This window comes from Panthera pardus, unplaced genomic scaffold (genome assembly GCF_024362965.1).
Source record: "Panthera pardus isolate Hobbes unplaced genomic scaffold, ASM2436296v1 HiC_scaffold_7, whole genome shotgun sequence".
Taxonomy (NCBI): Eukaryota; Metazoa; Chordata; class Mammalia; order Carnivora; family Felidae; genus Panthera; species Panthera pardus.
The window spans coordinates 45,138,952-45,160,588 of record NW_026527002.1 but is presented as its reverse complement, the minus strand read 5'-3'; the positions used below and the strand labels follow the sequence as shown (position 1 = coordinate 45,160,588).

The window sequence follows — 21,637 nt, the reverse complement described above, 5'->3', positions numbered from 1 at the left end:
AAACTGGTTCCTTAAACAAATAAACAAAGCAATCCTACACACACACACACACACACACACACACACACACACACACACACACACACACACACACCAGAATAAAGCATATATTTCCTGAGCACCACCACTATTGAGTGCTGAATAACTAATGGGCAACCTAACGATTTCATACTAAAAGTATAAAAAAGATCCCAAAAGCAAATATAAATGTCATAGAAAAGATAAATATGAAAGAATAAAGAACATATTTTCATATATTTTACATTAAGGAAGCAGAAAAAAAAAAACCCTAAAAATTTAAAACATTATCTGAAGACTTAAAGAATGGATATAAAGCTACCATTTTTTCCTACTTTTTAAAACTGCAGTTAGAGAATTCAAATTAGTCTAAAAAATCTAGAAAATATCCACCAGTAAAAACAAGGAAAATAACTTCCCATAGACCAATGATCACAGGTAACTACCTTTGACAATCTGGTGTATAACAATCCAGGGTATTTTCTTCTTCTTTTTTTAAATTTTTATTTATTTTTGAGAGACACACACACACACCCTGCGTGAGCGGGAGGTTGGGGGGAACTGGGCAGAGAGGGAGAGACAGAATTGGAAGCAGGCTCCAAGCTCTGAGCTGTCTGCAAAAAGCCTGACTAGGGGATTGAACTCACAAACCATGAGATCATGACCTGGGCAGAAGTCAGATGCTTAACCAACTGAGCCACCCAGGTGCCCCAGGGTATTTTCCATTAATATGTAAACATGTATGCAGATAAGCTCTTACTCTATATGCAGTTTTAAAAATGCTTTTGTTCACTTACCAAATACCTAAAGCATATTTCATGTTAATAAACAGGCACACATATCGTTTTTGTGATGGTCACTTAGAATTTCACTGCATGTATACACCGTTATTATATTAACCTGTCCTCTACAGCTGAGCATTTAAATGTTTATCAAATTCTGCCATATATATAATCAGTCACTGTTGCTCATTTATGTTTGAAACGCAGCCTAAAGCTATAGTGGTTTAGCACTTCACTGCTCTAGGTGATCTTAGAAGAGTAAAGAGCATGTGTAATTGTCAATTTTGTTTCATTAAAAATGTATAACAGTGCTGATGGCAATTTTGTCAATACTTATTCCTACTGCCTCTAAACCTCACATACCCAGGAAAACTACACTCTGAGGCTAGTTGCCTTCTTGAAATTTATATGCCTGTAGGAGACTGTGAGAAGAAAATGCTGATTTAAAAACCAGGTACATAAGGTAAAGTGAGGAAACATAAAGGGCTGTCTATGGTGATGTTACTATTGGCAGTCCCTAGCACTAAATCATCTCTTTCATGGCAATCAGTCCTTAGGAGGATTATCCAATTATGAAAAATAAATACCTTAATGAAAATGAGAGGTGGCAGTTTAAAAGAAAACAGTACCCTTAATTATAATAATGCTCCTAGGTATGGTTAATGACCCTATACATTAAGGAACATAGAACTTTAATGACCTGGACCACACCAGGGTCACAATTGGTAGCGGAACACTGATCAACATATAAAAGCCACCAAACACATGAAAGAAATTACAGTACATCACACATCAAACATTTTGGCCTGGTGCTTCCTTCCTCTAATCCTACTGGCAGGAAACGCTCTACATATCCTTTGAGGTGACCAGACACATTTAAAAGTAGTCCCTGGTTAAAAAAGCTCTTTGGCTACTGCAGTTTTCTCCAAAGAGGAGAGCGCCTTCTGCTCAGCACTGCTCCCTTCACTTCCACTTGAAGCACCTCAAAGGAGCTCCGCTGATGAGGTACTGTAACCACATCATGTCATTTCCTCTTCGCCTGGTTAAAATGTATAGAAAATAAATATAAAAAATGTTTTCACATTTTTATGAGGTAGTATCAGGCAAATTCACTCGCAAATATTATAGATTTAACTATTTTGTTTTGAAATATGTAAAGTAAGGTGAACATTATGTAAGCAAACACGTTTTGCCCTAAATCATCTTCTAAGTTACCTTCTTATCAGAAAGTATTTATGGCACTATGAATAAATTTTAAGATTCTCTTTTTAATATTCCCATACTTAGCCTGGAACCTGAACAAATGATCCTGGCACACTATGCAAAGTGAAGGCTGCTAAATTTCTGAGGATGAACATTTTCCAATAAATTCAGTTGGAAAAAAAATAGAGATACAGATGGAAAGATAACTTTCCCTGAGAGTCATCTGTTCTGCTATTAACTAGGATTAAAAAAATCAAAACATATTTGATTTTACTGTGTTATTCTATGGTGTAAATATGTTTATAGTATATTTTGACATTTTTTTAACCAGGATGACAGGATATTAAGAAATTATCATATATTTCATTAACATCTACTCTGTCACCAAACTGAACCAATGACATTGCAATTCTTTAATTCTATGCATGTATTTTTTCCCTAGTTTTTGCATTATTCTTCAAGTTTTGTGGTACTATACCTCAGTTTTATCAGGTGTTCTTTAAAATCACCTGGAAATACTGAGGTTGTGTTTCACTGAACATCAGCTTCGTGACTTCTATTCAGAACTTAAGTGACTGGTAATGTGTTCAATGCCACAGACATGCTGTCCATAGTGTGTTTGATAAGCTGACATGGGACAGGGATTCTTTTCACTGTTGTGTCAGTTTATCAAACCCATACCTGGACGACAGTCAATTCAGTTAGAGGACGACGGAGTCCTGGAATAAAAAGCGGCATTTCCTTTTAAGAAGCTATATACTCTGATGTACAAAAGTCCTATGTATGTATGTATGTATACGACAACGTGCACTAAATAACTGTAGCAATAAATAAAATTCATAGAAATTGGTTCAAAAGCTCACATTATAACCACAGTTATTGAAGTGTATCTTAGGAATATGTCTAATGAATAGAGTTGTCTATTAATAAAAATTTTTCATCTTCTTACATCGAGTTTATGTTTTTCTTACATTCTTTAAAGATTCACGTGGAAAATCTGATATTAAGGTATGACCAAGTGAAGTTAAAAGTTGTACTTTAATTCCGATCAAAATCATTTATTTTTGAATTGTGTGATTTGACACTGGCTCACAAACTATGTTGATTTACACATGATAAGCTATGTGGAGAAAAAATGTTTCCACAACTTATGTCAAAAAAGAATATATGATTATGGAGGTCAGAATAATGGTTATCTTTGGAGTGGAGGGCACGGGGTGGGATGGAAATGAGGAAAAGTTTCTGGAGTGGTGGGTGGTGGTACCTTGGCCATATCTACGTAAAAGTTCATCAAGCTTATACAAATAATTAATACACTTCCCTAAATTTAAGTTATAACTCAAGATAAAGATATGAAAAAAAGAACTAGAAAAAAAACTAGCTATGTGCTAATTTTTATCTATTTTGGAATCTAATTTGTAATTTTTTCTACCTTTGTCAGTGTGGATTAATTTTTAGGTATCTAGTTTTTGCTCAAAGCTCAATGTTAAAAACGATGGGCAAGAAAAGTATTTCAGATTGAGACAATATCTGTCTTCAGCACAGAGGATACAAGGTCTCCAAATAAAGAATAAGTATTTCTAGTAGACAAAATAGGTACAATTGGACTGTTTAAGGACAGTGACCTCAGTCAATATACACTAATATAAGAAATAAGGATAAGTGTACATAGAAGCTGTTGTTTAAATTGGTACTTTAGAAAATAAAAACTTACTTGATCTCATGCAAAAAAAACAAGTATTTTTTGGGTAATAGAATCTTATTTGTGGTTAGCAAGTCTTCTCATACAATGTGTAGAGGTAACTTATTATTAACCATACATATTAAATGAATGCATAGATGCCTTCTAACTTGATTTGTATTAGCTTCTACATTTATATAGAGAAGATAAAAAGGGCTTAGTAGACACTCCTAGTCAACACAGAGTAAAAGGGGTCTTCCTCAAGTTATAATTACAAAGCGAACACTACAGCTCGCTTTTACAAGTTTCTTAAACTCAAAGCTGGTTGAAGATTTTAATTTTTTTAAGTAAGCTCAAGGCCCAACATGGGGCTTGAACTTACAGCCCTGAGATCTTCCGAATGAGGCAGCCAGCCACCACCAGATTTTTAAAACTCCGTTTATCTGTTTATCTTCTAAGCTCTATATCTACTCTTTAATTCATTCAGGGTGATGAACAGGGTACATTATATGAATAACTGTAAGAATAAACATGAGGGTTACTTTTTAGTTAAAATATTCAATCTTTGTTATTGAGAAAAAATGTAATTCTTCCTGTACACCAGACACTTAGAGAATAGCAATTTTTACTGTTCTTTAAAGAATGGTCTTATGAGACAGTGGTTCTGTTAAATAGTCTTCCTAAGTATCTTAAAGGTAAACTATGCTCTCTCTTGCTTATCTCTAAGCCCAGAAGTGTTCAGATAATAATTTCACATGATAATGTTAGTGCCTCAATGCAAATATACAATCAGAAATGCATATATTATATATCCAGCATACTTTATATAACCAAAATGTATCTGAAAGAAATACAAGATAGATTTTCCAAGTTTATAATATAAAACTGTCATGAAATGAAACTAAACATATTCTATTATTCTGTAACTTCTTTCCAACATGAATTTCTAGTGTAAAGCATCTAAACATATCAATAAAAAGGGTTAAATACATGCAATATAACATTCCAAAATCTATGACAGTAAAACTTAGAGTCATTTCAACACTGTTATTGAGGTAGCTTTTGACAACAAATAGAAATACATTCATGGAAACCTACATCCTGCTACAGGAAGCCACAAAAGACGCAGTAACATTGGTGAGGGCCAAATGTAAATCCGAAGCCTTCACACTAGATCAGCTGAAGAACACGACAGGGACTAAAAGTCTGCCAATAGTATTTATGAACAAAGCTTTTAGACAAGTTATTCTAAATACCTACTATCCCAATCTCTCTGATTTGCTAAGAGAGCGTTATCTGAAACCAAGAGTAAGCATTATAGGATTAGGGACATAACGTCACCAGATATGAAACATATCTTGCCCCAAACCAAAACAATGGTTATTTTGAGAACATTCATATAGAAAGAAATTAGAAAGAAATTAAAGGTTGGGAGGGGAAGGGCATAGTTTATGGAGATTTGTAAAATTTGATCTTTATAGTATATCTGGAAAATACAGCTCAGAGTTAGAGTAGAAGGTCAGCTAGGTTTTAAGTGAAATTGTAAAAGGACATAGAAGAGAAATACCAACCCTTGAATTGCATATTCATTAAGAATAAAGAAAGGCTATCATTAGTATTTCCAGAAAAAGAATAATCTCTTGTTTGTAAATAAAGACAATTTTTCAAAGCATACATGCACAGTTTTTAATCATATTAATCTCATCTATGAATTTCTATTGGTCATATTGTTTCAATTAACAATTGTTTGGGCCTATGTATATTGTTGAAATGTACATATAGAACAAGATTAACAAAATTAAGTTAGTCTCAACCATGAATTTCAATGGTTACATAAATTTAATGTTATTTCGTATCAGGAACATTAACCCTATGAAAAGCCAGAATCACCATTACAAGGTTAAAAATGACAAAAAGATACTGTCAAGGTTTTAATGTAGGTGAAATGTTCTGTTGCATGCAAATGCCTGTCTCTTGGATTGCATCAAGGTCTATTTATTTAAAACCTTAAATGAGATACTTGAGTCCTGATTTTTAGTAAACTGTAATTTAAAAAATAACTGATGTGATTGTATATCAAAGTCAAAAAAAAATTAAGACTTTTTTTTATAGTAGTTTAAAAAAAATTCGGCTTTAACAAGATTTCAGTAAAGTTTCCATTTAGAAAATGGGTATTTTATGTCAACACTTATGCTGCCAAAATTATCGCCATAAAATGAATTTTTGTAATGAAAGCTACATTTTCTTATCAATTATAAAAGAACAAAGCATGTTTTCACACTTACTGTGGTGGGTGGTTAGCACATCAGTGAGAAGCGGACAGCAACCACTATTGCACAAGTTGTCCATAAAAAAAAGCAAAAAATGGAACAAGTGTTGGAGGAGTACTACTAATGGAAATCTTCTAAGAGAAGATTTCTAAGATAAGCTGAAAATGAATCAGCTCCTCTAATGTTTGTAATTCCTTAAAAGTAAAATTCCATAAATGAAACTGCCACAGATTGAGTACACCTGTCAGAAGCCTCATTTATAAAAGATGTCTTTAAAAAGTTAGTCAAAATTACCATGGAGTTTTCACATAATGCTTTTAGACAATTTTTAAGAGAATGAAATTCTCTATGGAGAAAAACTGAAACCCAATACTACATTCAATCAATTAAGTACTGAATGTACCAAAAAAAGGATTAGCAAATGCCTGTAAAGAAGAAATGGCTGCAAAATTCAACAACTGGCAAAGTTTCTAAAAAGCTATGGGATAAATTAGTCACAGATAAAATCCCAGAAGGGACTTCAGAAGACCCACAAATATTTGTGGCTCCTACCAAGAGCTATAGGCAGAACTTTACAAATGTCGAATTATAAGAAGAATATAGTTCTCTCAAGTAAATGATGAAGATTAAGAAACTTTGTAATTAAGAGTACAAAAGAGGGATGCCTGGGTGGCTCAGTCGATTAAGCATCTGACTTCAGCTCGGGTCATGAGGTTACAGTCTGTGGGTTCGAGCTCCATGTTGGGCTCTGTGCTGACAGCTCAGAGCCTGGAGCCTGCTTCAGATTTCTGTGTCTCCCTCTCTCTCTGTCCCTCCCCCGCTTGTGCCGTCTCTCAAAAGTAAATAAATAAACATTAAAAAAAAAAAAGTAAAAAAGAAAAAATGTTTTGAGTATTTTAAAATTCTTTAATAAAATATTTTAGAAAAATGTATGAAGTAAATTTGATTGTTATAATCACTAGGTTAAGTCTTTTAGGGTAGATATTAAAATTTTTGTAAATTTTTAAACCATATGATACAGCAATGACATTGGAAGTCTGTGTATAATCTTAAATGACTTCCAAATCTATATGTCTAATTCTATAAGCCCCATTTTCATACATGTAGCTTAAACACAGTATTTCTCAATTGCACAGGATGTGAGAGAAAAAAGCCCAAGGTACTAAAACTCCATATGCTTATTTAACTTTGATATAACTTTTGCATATGAAAAATATGTGAACAAACAGTACACAGTTGTTTTAACATAAGAAAATCAATACCTTCTTCTACACAATTTAAGAGAAAAGTTGTGATATGTAAGAATACTCTGGGAAGAAGAAATACAACAAAGAAAAAAGAGTTTCAACTTTTCTTCTCTTTCATAATTTTGAGACAGAATTAAAGAAATAATTATACTGAGGTAAACATTTATCATTATGTTTTATAATCACTTAAAATATCTTATGAAATAAAAATCACAGACATATACTGAGTTTATTAATCAGCAAATCTATGTTAATATTTACATCTGGTCATGATTCATTTCACAGCTCAAAACAGATGTGAGAAAAAGCTTGATGACAATCAAAATCATTAGCTAGGGATGTTAATGGGGAGATTTTATGTAGATCATATAGTTAAGAAGTACAGCCTAATGAAAATTCTTTCAAAATAGATTTTATGTTCAAGTACATCCAAGGACCAAAGAACTCAAACACTAGGATTATAAGAGTTTTCATCATAAATTATGGCTCTAATAGCTGTAATATTAAGCCATCGTAGCTTGTAATATTTTAGGAAACCTAAGGAAAATGCACTAAAACTTCTGCCTATTAGTTTGTTTCAATTTACTCACTGTTTTTAATTTTTATTTATATTTTTAATGTTTGATTTTGAGAGACAGAGAGAGAGAGAGAGAGCGCGCGAGTGAGCAGGGGAGGGGCAGAGAGAGAGGGAGACACAGAAACTAAAGCAGGCTCCAGGCTGTGAGCTGTCAGCACAGAGCCCGACGCAGGGCTCGAACCCACGAATTGTGAGATCGTGACCTAAGCTGAAGTCAGACGCTCAACCGACTGAGCCACCGAGGGCCCCTCCATTTACTCACTGTTAACAAGAATATTGTTAGAAAAAAAACTAATATCTAAACAGTTATAAAATTTAATGAAATATGAATGCAAAACTTCAAAAAAAATTAAGTTCAACCTTAGCTATACACTGGTTAACTGTAAATTAAACTAAAACCAGCATCTTTTTTTTTTTTTAAAGATCTACTTTTATTTTCTTTTAATTTTTATTTAAATCCAGGTTAGTTAACATGTAGTGCAATGATGGCTTCAGGAGTAGAATTTAGTGATTCATCACTTACATATAACACCCAGTGCTCATCCCAACAAGTGCCCTCCCCTTAATGCCCATCACCCATTTAACCCATCCACCCACCCCATACACCCCTCCAGCAACCCTCAGTTTGTTCTCTGTGTTTAAGAGTCTCTAATGGCTCACAAATCAAAAAATTAAAGCCAGCATCTTATAAGAAACTCAGTAACAGGCAGCAAAATGTAGTGGTAAAGAGCATGGACGATGGAAACAGGTTCTGTCACTTATTTTATGCGTGACCCAGGAGAAATCACTTAATGTCTGTAGAATCAGTTTCTATGTCTAAAGTACAGACAATCATAATACTTGACTCTTATTACTTAAAGGTTATAGTGAAGTAAGCATTGCGCTGAAACATCAAGTAGAATCCTTGACACGAGGGAAGCACTCACTAGATGTTAGCTATTACTGCCGCTGCTGCTGCTGTTATATTGCAGAAAGGTACCTCAGGCACTGGTATTGAAGGCCAAAGAAAGAAGACATTCTAAGTAATATAATTATGAATTTTTTTTGTTTTTTGTTTTTTTAAAGAGAAGGATTTAAGCGAGACATTAAAAAGAAAGATGTGATTCTTAGGAATTTGTTTACGTTAATGATGTTGAACACCAAAGAAAAAGATTTTTCAAGAATTCATAACCTCTCCAATGTAAAGTTTTTATAATAAAAACTCCTTGAAAGGCTAATCTGGAAGAAGAGTATATTTCAAGAAAATTGAAAATGCATACATAAAGAAGGGCCACAGCAAAGAACCTACTAAGCATTACTGGGGTAAACAAAATATATTCAATAATTTGAACAAGACTCTTATGTAAGAAAATTCCAGCAAGACTTGAAATAGAGATTGAGGTCAGCTCACAGAAGAGGATGCATGTTGGGTTAAAAGAAATTTTGTCATGTTAAAACTTGAGCATTATTACAGATGTTGAGCAGAGTTTCAAAGTGGGACATTAAAGCCCAAATGCCTACAATATTTTAATTCATACCGTAGTGACTACTGTGAGCCACTTGGGTCTTTTCAACTCACATGGTAACAAAGAACAGCTGTAATTATTTCAGTTTCCTATTGGTACTGATATATTTGTTCTTCAAAAACCACCCAGTAGCTATCTCACTGACAGAAACAACTCAATTTTCCTTTTACAGTTTCCCAGGTACAGTGATGTCTTGAAGTCTGGAAGTCTTTGTCACAATACGTTCTACAGAAGTTTTCACAGTGTTTTTTAATAATGGAGAACATTTTGTTGGCTAGACACAAAAAGTAGTCTTTAAATAGATTCTTGATCTGTATCTAAAATGGTTCAAAAACAGGCAAGCATTTCTGAGTATGAGGACACTGAAGGGTGCCTACAACATACTGAGCTGAAACAAACCCAAGTTGCAGAACACTATTTAGACCCCATTTTTTAAGACAGGTAGAGCTGGCTTGTCACTCTCTTACAGACACACAGAAGTGGTCTAAAAAAGTGTCAACCTGTTAACAATGGCCACAAAGTAAGGAAATAGCCAGCAATCAGAAAAAGCAGTGGGATTCTATTTTCTATAGCATATATTATTTAACTTAAACAATGAACACTACACTTTTATTTTAAAAACCTTAATATAGGCTTATTAAAAGAGTAAAATAAAGGTAGATTTACTATTAAAAAGGTATCATTTCAACAATTTGTTATTTTAAAAAATTCTATTTTAACGTTTCATATTTTAATTTGATAACAAGACTACTAAATAATGATAAACTGAATTGTAAACAATTTTTTAAAGGATTTTTATGAAAGGATTTATATTTTATAAAAGGATTTATAAAAGGATTTTTAAAAACAGATCACTAAAACATACTGAAAAAATGATGCATTTACTTAAATAGACTCATGAAAAACTAATGTCAATGTTTCTATTCTCTTCCACTTTTAAAAAGAAAAATCATTGAATGGAAATGAAGAATACTTTTTCCCTGTTCCTTCCTGTGAAACCTGTCTGGATGGAACTTCCGGAATCATTCCTTCCTCGTATCATAATTTTCAGAAGATGTACAGACTTAATGCCGTAAGGACACGAAAAAGTTTAGGGTGCAAGTTCATAACTTCTGATTTTGCTTATTTCATTAATCCAGGCTCTGTGGGAGGTGTTGTAGATAAAGTGTGAATTATTATGCTATTGAATCTATCAGAGCTTTACAATGTAATTTCATTGACTTGAATAATATGTTTGGGGTCTTGAGTTCAATGAAGGGAGGTACCATTAAGTCCTACTCAAAAGTACATTTCTAGCATTGGTGTTACATACACTGTAGGCACTCAGTAGATATCTGCTGAATAAGTGAAATAATTAATATTTTAAAAATAAGTGAATTAAAGTAATAAATGAGTTAATGCATGTATACATACATGCAATGTGATAGCATGAATGTCTCAAAAAATCCCTACTGTTCTAATGACTGATGTAGAGCTATTTATTCTATTTCTCTTATTTAAAAAAATAGTTAAAAATAATTTAAAACAATAAAAGTTAAGTTAAAATACTTGTAAGACTGTATTCAGGTTTATAGTCAATGAAATTTTTAGGTAAGTCCTAGGAAGTAGAGATAATATAAATCCAATGTAATTTTCCTATAGTGAGTATACTATAGAATGGCATAAGGTCCTGACTGATACTTACATCCATTTTTTTTTTTAGTAGAAACAAACATAAACTCTCCAGTTACTGAGCTGCAGATGATATACCAGCATTTGAAGAACATAGTTTCCAAAAATATATATAAATCATTTACATAAAAAATGTAACTAAATTTATTAAATCATTAATGTGCTTAAGTTACAAACACATTTAAACAGTTTACTTCATAATGCTTATTTTAATTTCCTTAAATCAGCCTATGAAGGAACACTTTTCAGCATAGGTCATTTTTTTTTTTAAATCTGCCTTTTAACCTTTTATCCCTAAATGTTTCTCTGTTGCTCTTTAGCCAGAGACAAGAACCTGAATCATCTCTGAGGGAATGAGATTGTGTAAGATAGAGGGAAATCTATCAGGCCAAACTGTGTTTCAGAACTTCAGTGTAAGTCAGGGAAAAAAACAGTTGAACACATCATAGGAGAATCTCAGAAAGAGGTGAAAGGAAACTGGGAGATCACCTTATGCAGGAATTAGTAGTTGGAAACTAGAAAGATCAGTAGACTAAAAGGAGGAAGTAGGTAAAAACAGCAGAGGGTCAAGAGAGGAATTCATGAAAACATATAGCTGGGCATGAACACTGGATAAATAACATGTTATATATGCTCTGTTGTTTTCTAGTGGATCAGATCTTTTGAGACTAATGAGGTGCAAATTCATGTAAGTTGTCAGTAATTTAATACATGTTTTATTATTTCACATTTTCTGAATCAAAGACCCCAAAAGTAACAACCAGTATCAACTGCAAATCTGTAAAAACTCTGAACTTAAAAAAAGACTCCATTGAGGACGGTCTTGCTAGGGAACAGGAAAATGTGGGGATGAAAGATACTTGCTGTCACAGTGTTTGAATGTTTGGCATTAAAAATTATCAGCATTTATTAAAATATATTTTTTAAACCTTGTTTGTTCAAAAGATTTGGAAACCACCTAATCTGCTACACAAGGTGTGGCCCTTGAAGCAGCACATCAATATCACCCAGCATCAGTGTTCTACGCAACCATGTGGGAGCTTGGTGGAAATAGGGAATTTCAGGCCCCATTCCAGACCTCCCAAGTCAAAAGCTGCATTTGAACAGATCCCCAGGTGATTTATAGATACATTCAGTTTAAGAAGCACTGGTCTAGGGGCGCCTGGGTGGCTTAGTCAGTTAAATGGTTAAGCATCCAACTTTGCCTCAGGTCATGATCTCACAGCTCATCGGTTCAAGCCCCACTTCGGGTTCTGTGCTGACAGCTCAGAGCCTGCAGACTGCTTTAGATTCTGTGTCTCCCATTCCCTCTGCCCCTCCCCTGCTTATGCTCTCTCTCTCTCAAAAATGAATAAACATTAAAAAAAATTTTTTAAAAAGCCGCACTGGTCTAATTCAACATATAACCAACCCCTTCTTACCCTTCTACATGGTTGATCAGCCTCTGCTATATCAGCAAGGGGGAGCTCAGTACCTCCTAAGATTGTCAACATTTCAAAAAAATGTAAATTCCTGTTCTCCACCTGCCAAACCCCAAACTAAATCCTCCCACGGTTTTCCTTCCCTCAGTTAATTTCATCTTTCCAGTTGCTTAGGCCATACAACTGAATTATCCTTATCTCCGTTGTCTCAAATTCCATGTGCAATCCATCTGCAACTTCTCCTGGCTCTACCACTAAAATATGTCCAGAATCTGACCACTTCTCATCACCTCCACAGCCACTACCATCAGCCAAACCACCATCATCTCCTGCCAAGATTAGTGCAACAGTCACAGACACTTGCTCTTCCCTCCCTGCAGTCTATTCTTCACGTGTTGGCCTGAATTATCTGCTTAAATATAAATTGGATCCTGCCACTCCTCCAGCTCAAACTCTCTGAAGGCTTCTCATCTGATGAAGAAATCAACCCCTCAAAAATCAGAAAACTTTCATATCACATATTCGGTTAATTCAAATGACAGAAATAATCCTTAACAGGACTCCTTTAGAGATCAATGTCAAACTCTCATTTGTTCTTCTGAACTGTGACTCCTTTGTATTAAAGGCAGATTTCACCTGTTTTCAAATGTATATTTTTAGTCCTTGCTGGTGATCCCTTCACGTCCTTTTGCAAGTAGATATCTGGTAAACAACAAAATCATTATTTCAAAATTCTTCATGTGTTGATTATTTTCCTCCACAACCACCTCCCACTCAAAATGGTAGCCAAACGCCTAACAATGGCCTCTAAGTTTCCTCCATAGTGTCTCTCACCACACTGATTCAGGCATATACTGCTTCAGCTGACACTGGCTTCATTTGTACACTCCTGTTCCAGGATCCTTATGCTTTCTCAGTGAGCCATTCCTTCTCTTATTAGGCCATGATGTCCATCTCTAACTCCCCATTTTCTGTCTTCTTCCCTGCTTCCACAACAAGTATTATAGAATATTTTAAATTTGTGACTGTCTCCCCATTAAATATAAGTTCCATAAGAGCAAGGCTTTTTTCTTTGTCTTGACACTCATCCAATACCTAGAAAGGTGCCTAATGTGCAGTAGGCTCACAAAAAAACATTTGTTAAATAATGAATAAAGAACAAATAGCCCCATTGTTATTACTTTTATAACTGAAAGGTCTTCATTCCATTGAGCTGCAAGTTGTCATTGTACTATTCACTAATTTAATGATCTTAGGTCTGTTCTTAGCTTCAGAAGGAATAAAACTATTCCCTGTGACACATGACAGGTCAAGTATTTAAAGAATGGTCCTATGTCCCCTAGTTTTCTCATCTTCAGATTTAAGATCTTCAGTTATTTCAGTCTTACTATTGTTCCTTCAAAGGTTTTTTTTTTTATTGGTTGCATTTAGGATTTTTTTGAATTTTCACATACATATTTTTAATAATGAAAATACCTTTTAATTTTTTTATTTTTATTTTTTTAATATTTATTGTATTTTTGAGACAGAGAGAGTCAGCGCGTGAGCGGGGGAGGGGCAGAGAGAAAGACACACAGAATCTGAAGCAGGCTCCAGGCTCTGAGCTGCCAGCACAGAGCCAGATGTGGGGCTCAAACTCATCAACCGCGAGATCATGACCTGAGCCAAAGTCGGACACTCTACCGACTGAGCCACCCAGGCACCCTGAAAATACCCAACTTTTTAAAGGTAAAGGCATCTCCTTTCTCCCAGTACAGACACATTTTAGACCTGGGAACCTGTGCTGGGGGAGACAGATGTTGCATTCTCTCTCTCCTTGCTCAGCATTCTCCCTCAGCCCATCAGGGAGGAGTCTCTTTATTTTTGATTTTCAGTAAATTGACCATATTGTCCCTAGATGTAGTTTTCTTTGCATATATTTTGCTTTTATTGAGGATAGGGTACTAGGTTTCTTGGGTCTGCTGGTTAATGAGTATTGTTAATTTTAGAAAACTCTCAAGGGTTATCCTTTTAGTTATGCCTTTTGTTGTTCTTTCTCCTACTTACACATACATTAAACCATTTGGCAGTGACCCACGTTTTTCAGTGTTCACTTTTTCCTCCTCTCTGTGCTTCAGTTTGGATAATTTCTATTTAGCTATGTCTAAATTCACTAAATCCTATCTTCTGCTTTGCCCATTTGCTGTTATAGCTATCCAATGACTCCTTAATTACAGACAGTGTATTTTTTAGTTTTAGAATTTTAAATAGACCTCGTTTCTATGAACTCTTTATCTTTTCAACATTTTTAAAATACTATTAACAATTATTTAAAACTCCTGTCTACTTATTCCAACATCTCAATCATCTGTAGGTCTTCTACGAGCTAAATTTTCTCCTGATAATGGATCTAATTTCCTTGCTTCTTTGATATTTTATAATTTTTGATTATATATTGGACATCATATATAAAAAGACTAAAACAAGTTAAGTTATTTCTCCTAGAGAAGGCACACATTTTCCTGCCAGGCAGAATGGGTAAGCAGGGGATAATTTTGATTCAATCATTAACTGAACTAAGTTGGGGTTGGTTTACAGCTTTAAACTTAATTTGCCTCTGGTTTCAAAGGTCCCAAGGGCAAGACTTGTCCTGTGTTTGTTGTAAGCCTCTCCTAGTAGACTTGTACTATATATATATGAAATATAATGCAAGACACAAATGTGAACCACCTCTGTAACTTAAAATTTGCTAATAGTTACACTGAAAAAAGGTTTAAAAATACAGTGGGAAAGAGTTGTAATAATGTATTTAACTCAACACATCCAAGTATTGCTATCATTATATAAAATCAACATAAAGATTAAGGAGATATTTTATTAATTATTCAAAATATTGTGTGTATTTTATACTTCTAGAACATCTCAATTTGGACTAGCCACATTCTTTTTTTAAAATATCTTATCTTACCTGATCTTAGAGAGTGCCAGCAGAGGAGAGGGGCAGAGGAGGGGGGTTAGGGGAGGGAAGGGAGAAGGAGTGCGAAGGAGGGAGAGGGAGGGAGAAGGAAGGAGAAGGAGGAGGCTGGGGGGAGGGAGGGGGAGAGAAGGAGAAGAGGGGGAGACAGGGAGAGAAGAGGGGAAGAGGGGAAGAGGGGAAGAGAGGGAGAGGGGAAGAGAGGGAGAGGGGAAGAGAGGGAGAGGGGAAGAGAGGGAGAGGGGGAGGGGGGGGAGGGAGGGGGGGAGGGAGAGAGGGAGAGGGAGAGGGAGAGGGAGAGGGAGAGGGGGAGAGAGAGAGAGAGAGAGAGAGAGAGAGAATGAATCCCAAGAAGGCTTCACCCTCAGCACAGAGCCTGACGTGGGGTTCGATCCCATGACCCCAGGATCATGACCTGAGCCAAAACCAAGAGTCCATCATTCAACCTGCTAAGTGACCCAGGTGCCCCTAGACTAGCCACATTCCAAAAGCAGAGGAGCCATAGTAGTTAGTGACTACTGTATTGAAGAGTACACTTCCAACATGGCTTTATCTTTTAAAGAATGTGAAACTTTGTGATATTCAATTTCTTCTTACCAGCTCCCTCTCCCCACCCAACACTCAAAAAAACAAAAACAAAAACAAAACAAAACAAAAAAACAAAAACCACTATGGATGACTGTGTGTTTCAGGTTCCTCCAGATTCCAATGTGTCACTCTAGCTCATGACCAATAAATGTCCCTTGATTTATTCCTTTCCACAATAAAATATCCCTGCTTATAGCAGATAAGGCAAATAATTCCAAAGGTGAAAAGTGCATCCAGTCTCCATACACCTAGAACAGGTATTTCTCTTTCTGGAATTTAATTCCTCTGGACCAATTTGTGACATCAATCTTTGATTTAAAACAATTGGCTCTATTGAGATACAATTTACATCCAATAAAATTGATCCTTTTGAGGTGTATAATTTAGTTTTTTGTATATTCTCATTGCACTCACTATACCTCACTCACTGTACAAGTACTCACTGGACAAATTATGGTACATCACCACTATCTAATTCTAGAACACTATTATCACCCCAAAAAGAAATTCTATACCCATTAGCAGTCATTCTTCTCTTCTGTCTTAGCAACCACTCTTCTACTGTCTCAATGGATGTGTCTGTTCTGGTCATTCCATTTAAATATAAATAGAATCATATAATATGTGGCTTTTTTGTCTGGTTTCTTTTACTTTGCGTGTTTCCAAGGTTGATCTATGTTAAAACATAGACTTTATTCCTCTCTATGGCAGAATACTATTCTATTACATGAGTATTCCACATATGTTTAGCCATTTGTCAACTGAAAAACCTTTGGGTATTTTCCACTTCTAGCTATTATGAGTAGTGCTGCTACGACCACTGTGGGTATGCGTTTGTGTGACACAGTTTTCAATCACCTTGGAGACATACCTAGGAGTAGAATTGCTGCATCATATGATGACTCTATGTTTAACCTTATGAGGTGTTTCTCGCAGTAGCAGCACCATTTTACATTCCCACCACAAATGCATGAGGGTTCCAATTTCTCCACATCAGTTGTCTTTTTTATTATAGCCATCCTACTGGGTATAGTTTTGACCTGCATGTCTCTAATGACTAATTGGGTTGAAAATCTTAACACGTGCTTATTGGCCATGTTTATATCTTCTTTGCATATTTATCTATGCAAATCCTTTGCCCATTTTTTAATTGGGTTGTTCTTCTATTATTGGCTGTTAAGAGTTCTTTATATATTCTGGATACAAGTCTCTTATCAGATACATGATTTGTAAATATTTTCTCATATTCTATAGACTGTCACTTTCTTGACAGAGTTCTCTGTAGCACAAAAATTTACAATTTTGATAAAACTGAACTTACCTATTTTTTTTCTTTTGTCCCCTCCTCAGCTTTTGGTGTCATTTTAAAGAAGCCATTACCTAATCCAAGGGCACAAAGACTTATTCCTTTCCTTCCTCCTATAAATTCCAGAATTTTACTTCTTATATTTATATCTCTTATATTTACATCATAATTTTTATGTATGGTATAAGGTAAATGTCCAAATTCATGTAAATATTCAGTAGTCCGAATACTATTTGTTGAAAAGACTGTTCTTTACTACTGAATTATCTTGGGTTATCAAAAACCAATGGATAGTAAATGTGATGGTTTGTTGGTGGAATCTCAATTCCATTCATTTATATGTATCTATCCTCATGCCAGTACTCCATTGTCTTGATTACTACTGTTTTATCCTAAGTTTTGAAATCAGGATGTGTCCACCTTCCAACTTCTTCTTTTCCAGTATTGCTTGGGCCTATTGAATTTCCATATGAATTTTAGAACCAGTTCTGTCAATCTCTGCCAATAAATTAGCTGAAATTTTGATGTGTGGATTATGATGAATGCAAATTATTTGGGGGAGTACTGCCATCTAACATTAATTAAGTCTTCTGATCTATGCACATGGGATATTATTTCATGTATTTAGATCTTCTTAAGATTCTTTGTACATAGGATATGATTCCATGTATTTTAGATCTTTAATTTCTTTCACCCATGTTTTGTAATTTTCAAAGGGTTAAGTTTTGCACATCTTTTGGTAAATTTATTCATAAGTATTTAATTCTTTCTGATGCGATTATAAATGTAATTATTTTCTTAATTTCACCTTTAGGTAGTGCATAGCTTAGTGTTACTATGAGCTGACTTTTATAATTTGATTTTGTATCCTGCAACCTTGCTGAACTTGCTTGCCCAAAAGTTTTCCAGTGGATTCCTTAAGATTTGGTATATACAAGATCATGTCATCTACAAAAAGACAGTTCTACTTCCTCCTTACAATCTGGGTGTCTTTTATTTCATTTTCTTGCCTAACTGCCCTAGCTAGAACCTCTAGTATAAGGCTATATAGAAGGGGCAAGAGCAGATATCCTTGTCTTGTTCCTGATCTTAGGGAGAAAGCATACAGTTTTTCACCATCAAATATGTTAGTTATGGATTTTTATAGATGCCACTGATCTGGTTGAGGAAGTTAGAAAAGTCAAGAGAGAAACACTAAGAGCAGATTAAAAGAAAGAGGAAGTAAAAATATGCAGTGGGAGAGTGCAATGACTAAATGATATGATCAAGGAGAGGGACTAAATGATTAAAAATACAAATCTAAAAACAGTTCTGAAAGGAATTCATAAAAAATGATTCTGAAATTCTCTGCCTTTAGTTAAGTGTATGCTTTTGGCAAATCATGCAAAAATTCTGTGCACCTTGGTTTGTCAATTATAAAAAAACTGGGGCATTTATTCTATAAAGTACATTTTTGTACTTTGTGTGTACTTAGTACATATTTTTATATATTTTGCATGTTTCAGGATATGAGGCACTGAAGATCTAAAAGAGATACTATGTTATTTACATTTAATTTACTTTTTGGCTTTATATTTCCATATTCTACAAAATAATACAGGTAGCGAAACAGGGAAGGAAACGAGATAGGGAAAGAAGGTAGAAAGTAAAGAAAAAGAAATATAGAAAAGGAAAAGATAAAGAATAAAGATACAGAAGGGGAAGGAAAAAGTAAGTATGAAGAAAATATGGAAAGTAAATACGGACAGCGACTGAGAAAAAATAGTTCAAGGACAATGAGAAGAAAGCAATGACAAACAGGCCTAAGGGAGCCATATCTTCACAAATGACTTCTAAGGAGCCAGAATGTGGAGAGGGCAGAGGAGGAAAGGAGTTCACTTTATTGATGGTGATAAGATCTTTTAATAGAAAACATATTTCTTTCACCATAAGTAAGACCCTCTTTGAGGGCCGCTTACTTCTGAAATGAAAAATAAAAGATAAATACACCTGAAAACCTTTTCAAATGTTAGAAGATTAAATTATTTTCGCCCAGAAAAAATTCTACTGTAATCCTTCCCCTAGATACTGAGAGAGTAAACAGTTATGAGTTGTGATCTTGTGTCTATCATCATCACTTAACCAGAGACAGCTATTGTTTTGGATCCTCAGTTTCCTTATCTATAAAATAAGGCAGCTGGATTAGAAAATTCCAAAGGCCTCCTTCAGTTCTCACATTCTGAGATTCTACGTAAGCTAGCAAAATAAGAACTTATTTAAGGGATGCATACTATAAGCTACTAACAAAAGTAATACAAGAAAGAGAACATGATATGTAATTCAAAAGAAAAAAATATCAAATAATGGAAAAATTTGAGAAAATCAAATCCCTAGGTCTGCTTAAAGTAAAAATTGCTATCAACCTCTAGGTGGTAAGTGCATTACAAAGATCAGAATCTTTCCTAACGGTAACATTTATTGGAGAACAGTAGGAATTTATTTTTAAAAGAATGACACCACCTCATCTGAGAAGCAGACCAGCAGGATGAATAAGACACTTGTTCATCTGTACTTCTGTGATTTTTCTCACTTGGTATTATTTGCAACTGCACTTTTATGTCTGGCAGCAGTGCCAGTATGAATGATGTATTATTTTTATCATGTTGATTACACATGTTCACCAGTTTAGTTGTCCATATATGCTTGGTGTGGTTTGCAAATACTCAGTGACAAAATCCAGAGCATGGCATTTTCACAGAAAGTGTTTACTGTGAAATTTCTCCTTAGAAGTTTGCTTTTCTTTACAGCTTTGATCCACATGACATCCACAGACCTACGTTTCAAATAATGGCTTATAGTGAAATTAAGAAAATGACTGCAGTAGGATGTGGTAGTTCTGGAGCGAACCTCAGTTTCTTATGTGATTAGAGATTTGGTCAAATTTAAAGTCTGCTAAAATTTTCCAAACTGCGCTTCTTCAGTTTTATGGGGCCTTGGTACTTACATTCTGTTATTCATCAACACTTCACAGAAATACTTGATTTGTCTGAATGAATTTAAAAACCCACAACTGAAGAAAATCAGAAAAACCTGGTTTTAAATATCAAAAGATCCCAAATGAAAAGTATTTCTACAGGCCACACTAAGCAAGTTTTATTGATCAGTGTACTTCTTTGCAGGATGAAATTGCTGCAAGATCGAAGATAAGAAAATAAACTTACTGGTAAATATCTTTCCTGAGGACAGTTCTGCCAAGGGGATTGTCAGCTTGGGGAGCCATAGCAACAGAGCCAATCTTCAAAACCATCGTGTCTTCTTTTGCTGCCTGATTAACTGTAATAAAAGAAATGGATTCATGAGGTATTCAGTGGGTCTGTGTGTACTTTATGCATATGGAGAAATCTAAATAACGGGTAGAGACACATGAAGATAAAACCAATAAATGAGGGCAAGGAAAAAATTATGTGAGAAATAAAAATATTTGAGGCTTTTGAGAACTACTTCCTTTATATCCCATTAAGTAATTTTCCATTGTGCACAATTAAAATGATAGTTAAAAAACCCAACAACTCCATCCCAACATTAAAACATACAATGTTAACTACGTATGAGTCGTGTTAAAGTAGTACGTTTCTCAAATTTCATAATCTTATGCTACTACGTCTTGCTCCCAAGTGACTGTCAGCCCTGGGTTTTTGACACTGCCATTGCACTGTACGCATAGATTATTGTCAACAAAGATATTAAAGGTCACTACAAGGTCAGTGACAGATTCTCAAACCATTTAAATTTACATGACAAATAATAATTAAATACAATACACACACACATATGTACACACATGGTCACAGCACTTCAAGTTGTAACATGTCAGAAATTCCAAAAGAAATATAATGGCTGCAACGGCAAAGAAAAAAAAAAAAACAGGTAATTGTTTAATATACAAGGACATTTCAACGTGTTATTCTAGGCACTTTTTAATTTAAGTAATTTCTACTGTGAACTTGCTTGAGAAATAATTTCATACGTATGTAAAACTTCCACCTCCTAATGGAATCTAACACTAAGGTAAGTAATCTCAGAAAACAATAAAAAAATGAAAAACAATATACATATACATATATATATATATATATATATTTAAATTCTGATCCTTTGTATTGAATAAAGCAACAGCATTTTGCCATGTTCTTATAAAGTTTAACAATTTTTCTGTAAATCACTGGCTAATTCAATGTCTTTTCTAAGGACCATTTGAAATGGATAAGGGTTCTTCATGGCCCCATTAACTTATATTAATATAAATTTATATTCTACTCCCTCTTGTCCAACAGATGATGCCATTGTAGTAGCTGTTCAAAAATTGTTTAAAATTGCTAACAATATACAACTTTGTGGCTTTTGAAGAAAACAGATACTCAAACTCATCGTTTCTC

General features: G+C 34.5%; 1 protein-coding gene and 1 long non-coding RNA gene across 8 annotated transcripts in view; one reads left to right on the top strand and one right to left on the bottom strand.

Annotated features, from left to right (window-relative positions):
• VPS13B (vacuolar protein sorting 13 homolog B) overlaps positions 1-21,637 on the bottom strand; it is an 801,572-nt gene that overhangs the window by 315,393 nt on the left and 464,542 nt on the right. For 6 of the 7 annotated variants that reach the window (XM_019468011.2, XM_019468006.2, XM_019468010.2 and 3 more), the window contains one exon: positions 20,423-20,534. In XM_019468011.2, coding sequence (XP_019323556.2) covers positions 20,423-20,534 — 112 coding nt within the window. Of the gene's footprint in view, positions 1-20,324; positions 20,535-21,637 lie in introns of those variants that run through there. The other variant, XM_019468015.2, reaches the window with a different exon arrangement.
• Positions 1,539-20,564, top strand: LOC109278024 (uncharacterized). The gene is made up of 3 exons (XR_002085467.2): positions 1,539-1,805; positions 10,228-10,355; positions 20,381-20,564. It is a non-coding gene; the product is annotated as an uncharacterized LOC109278024 (long non-coding RNA).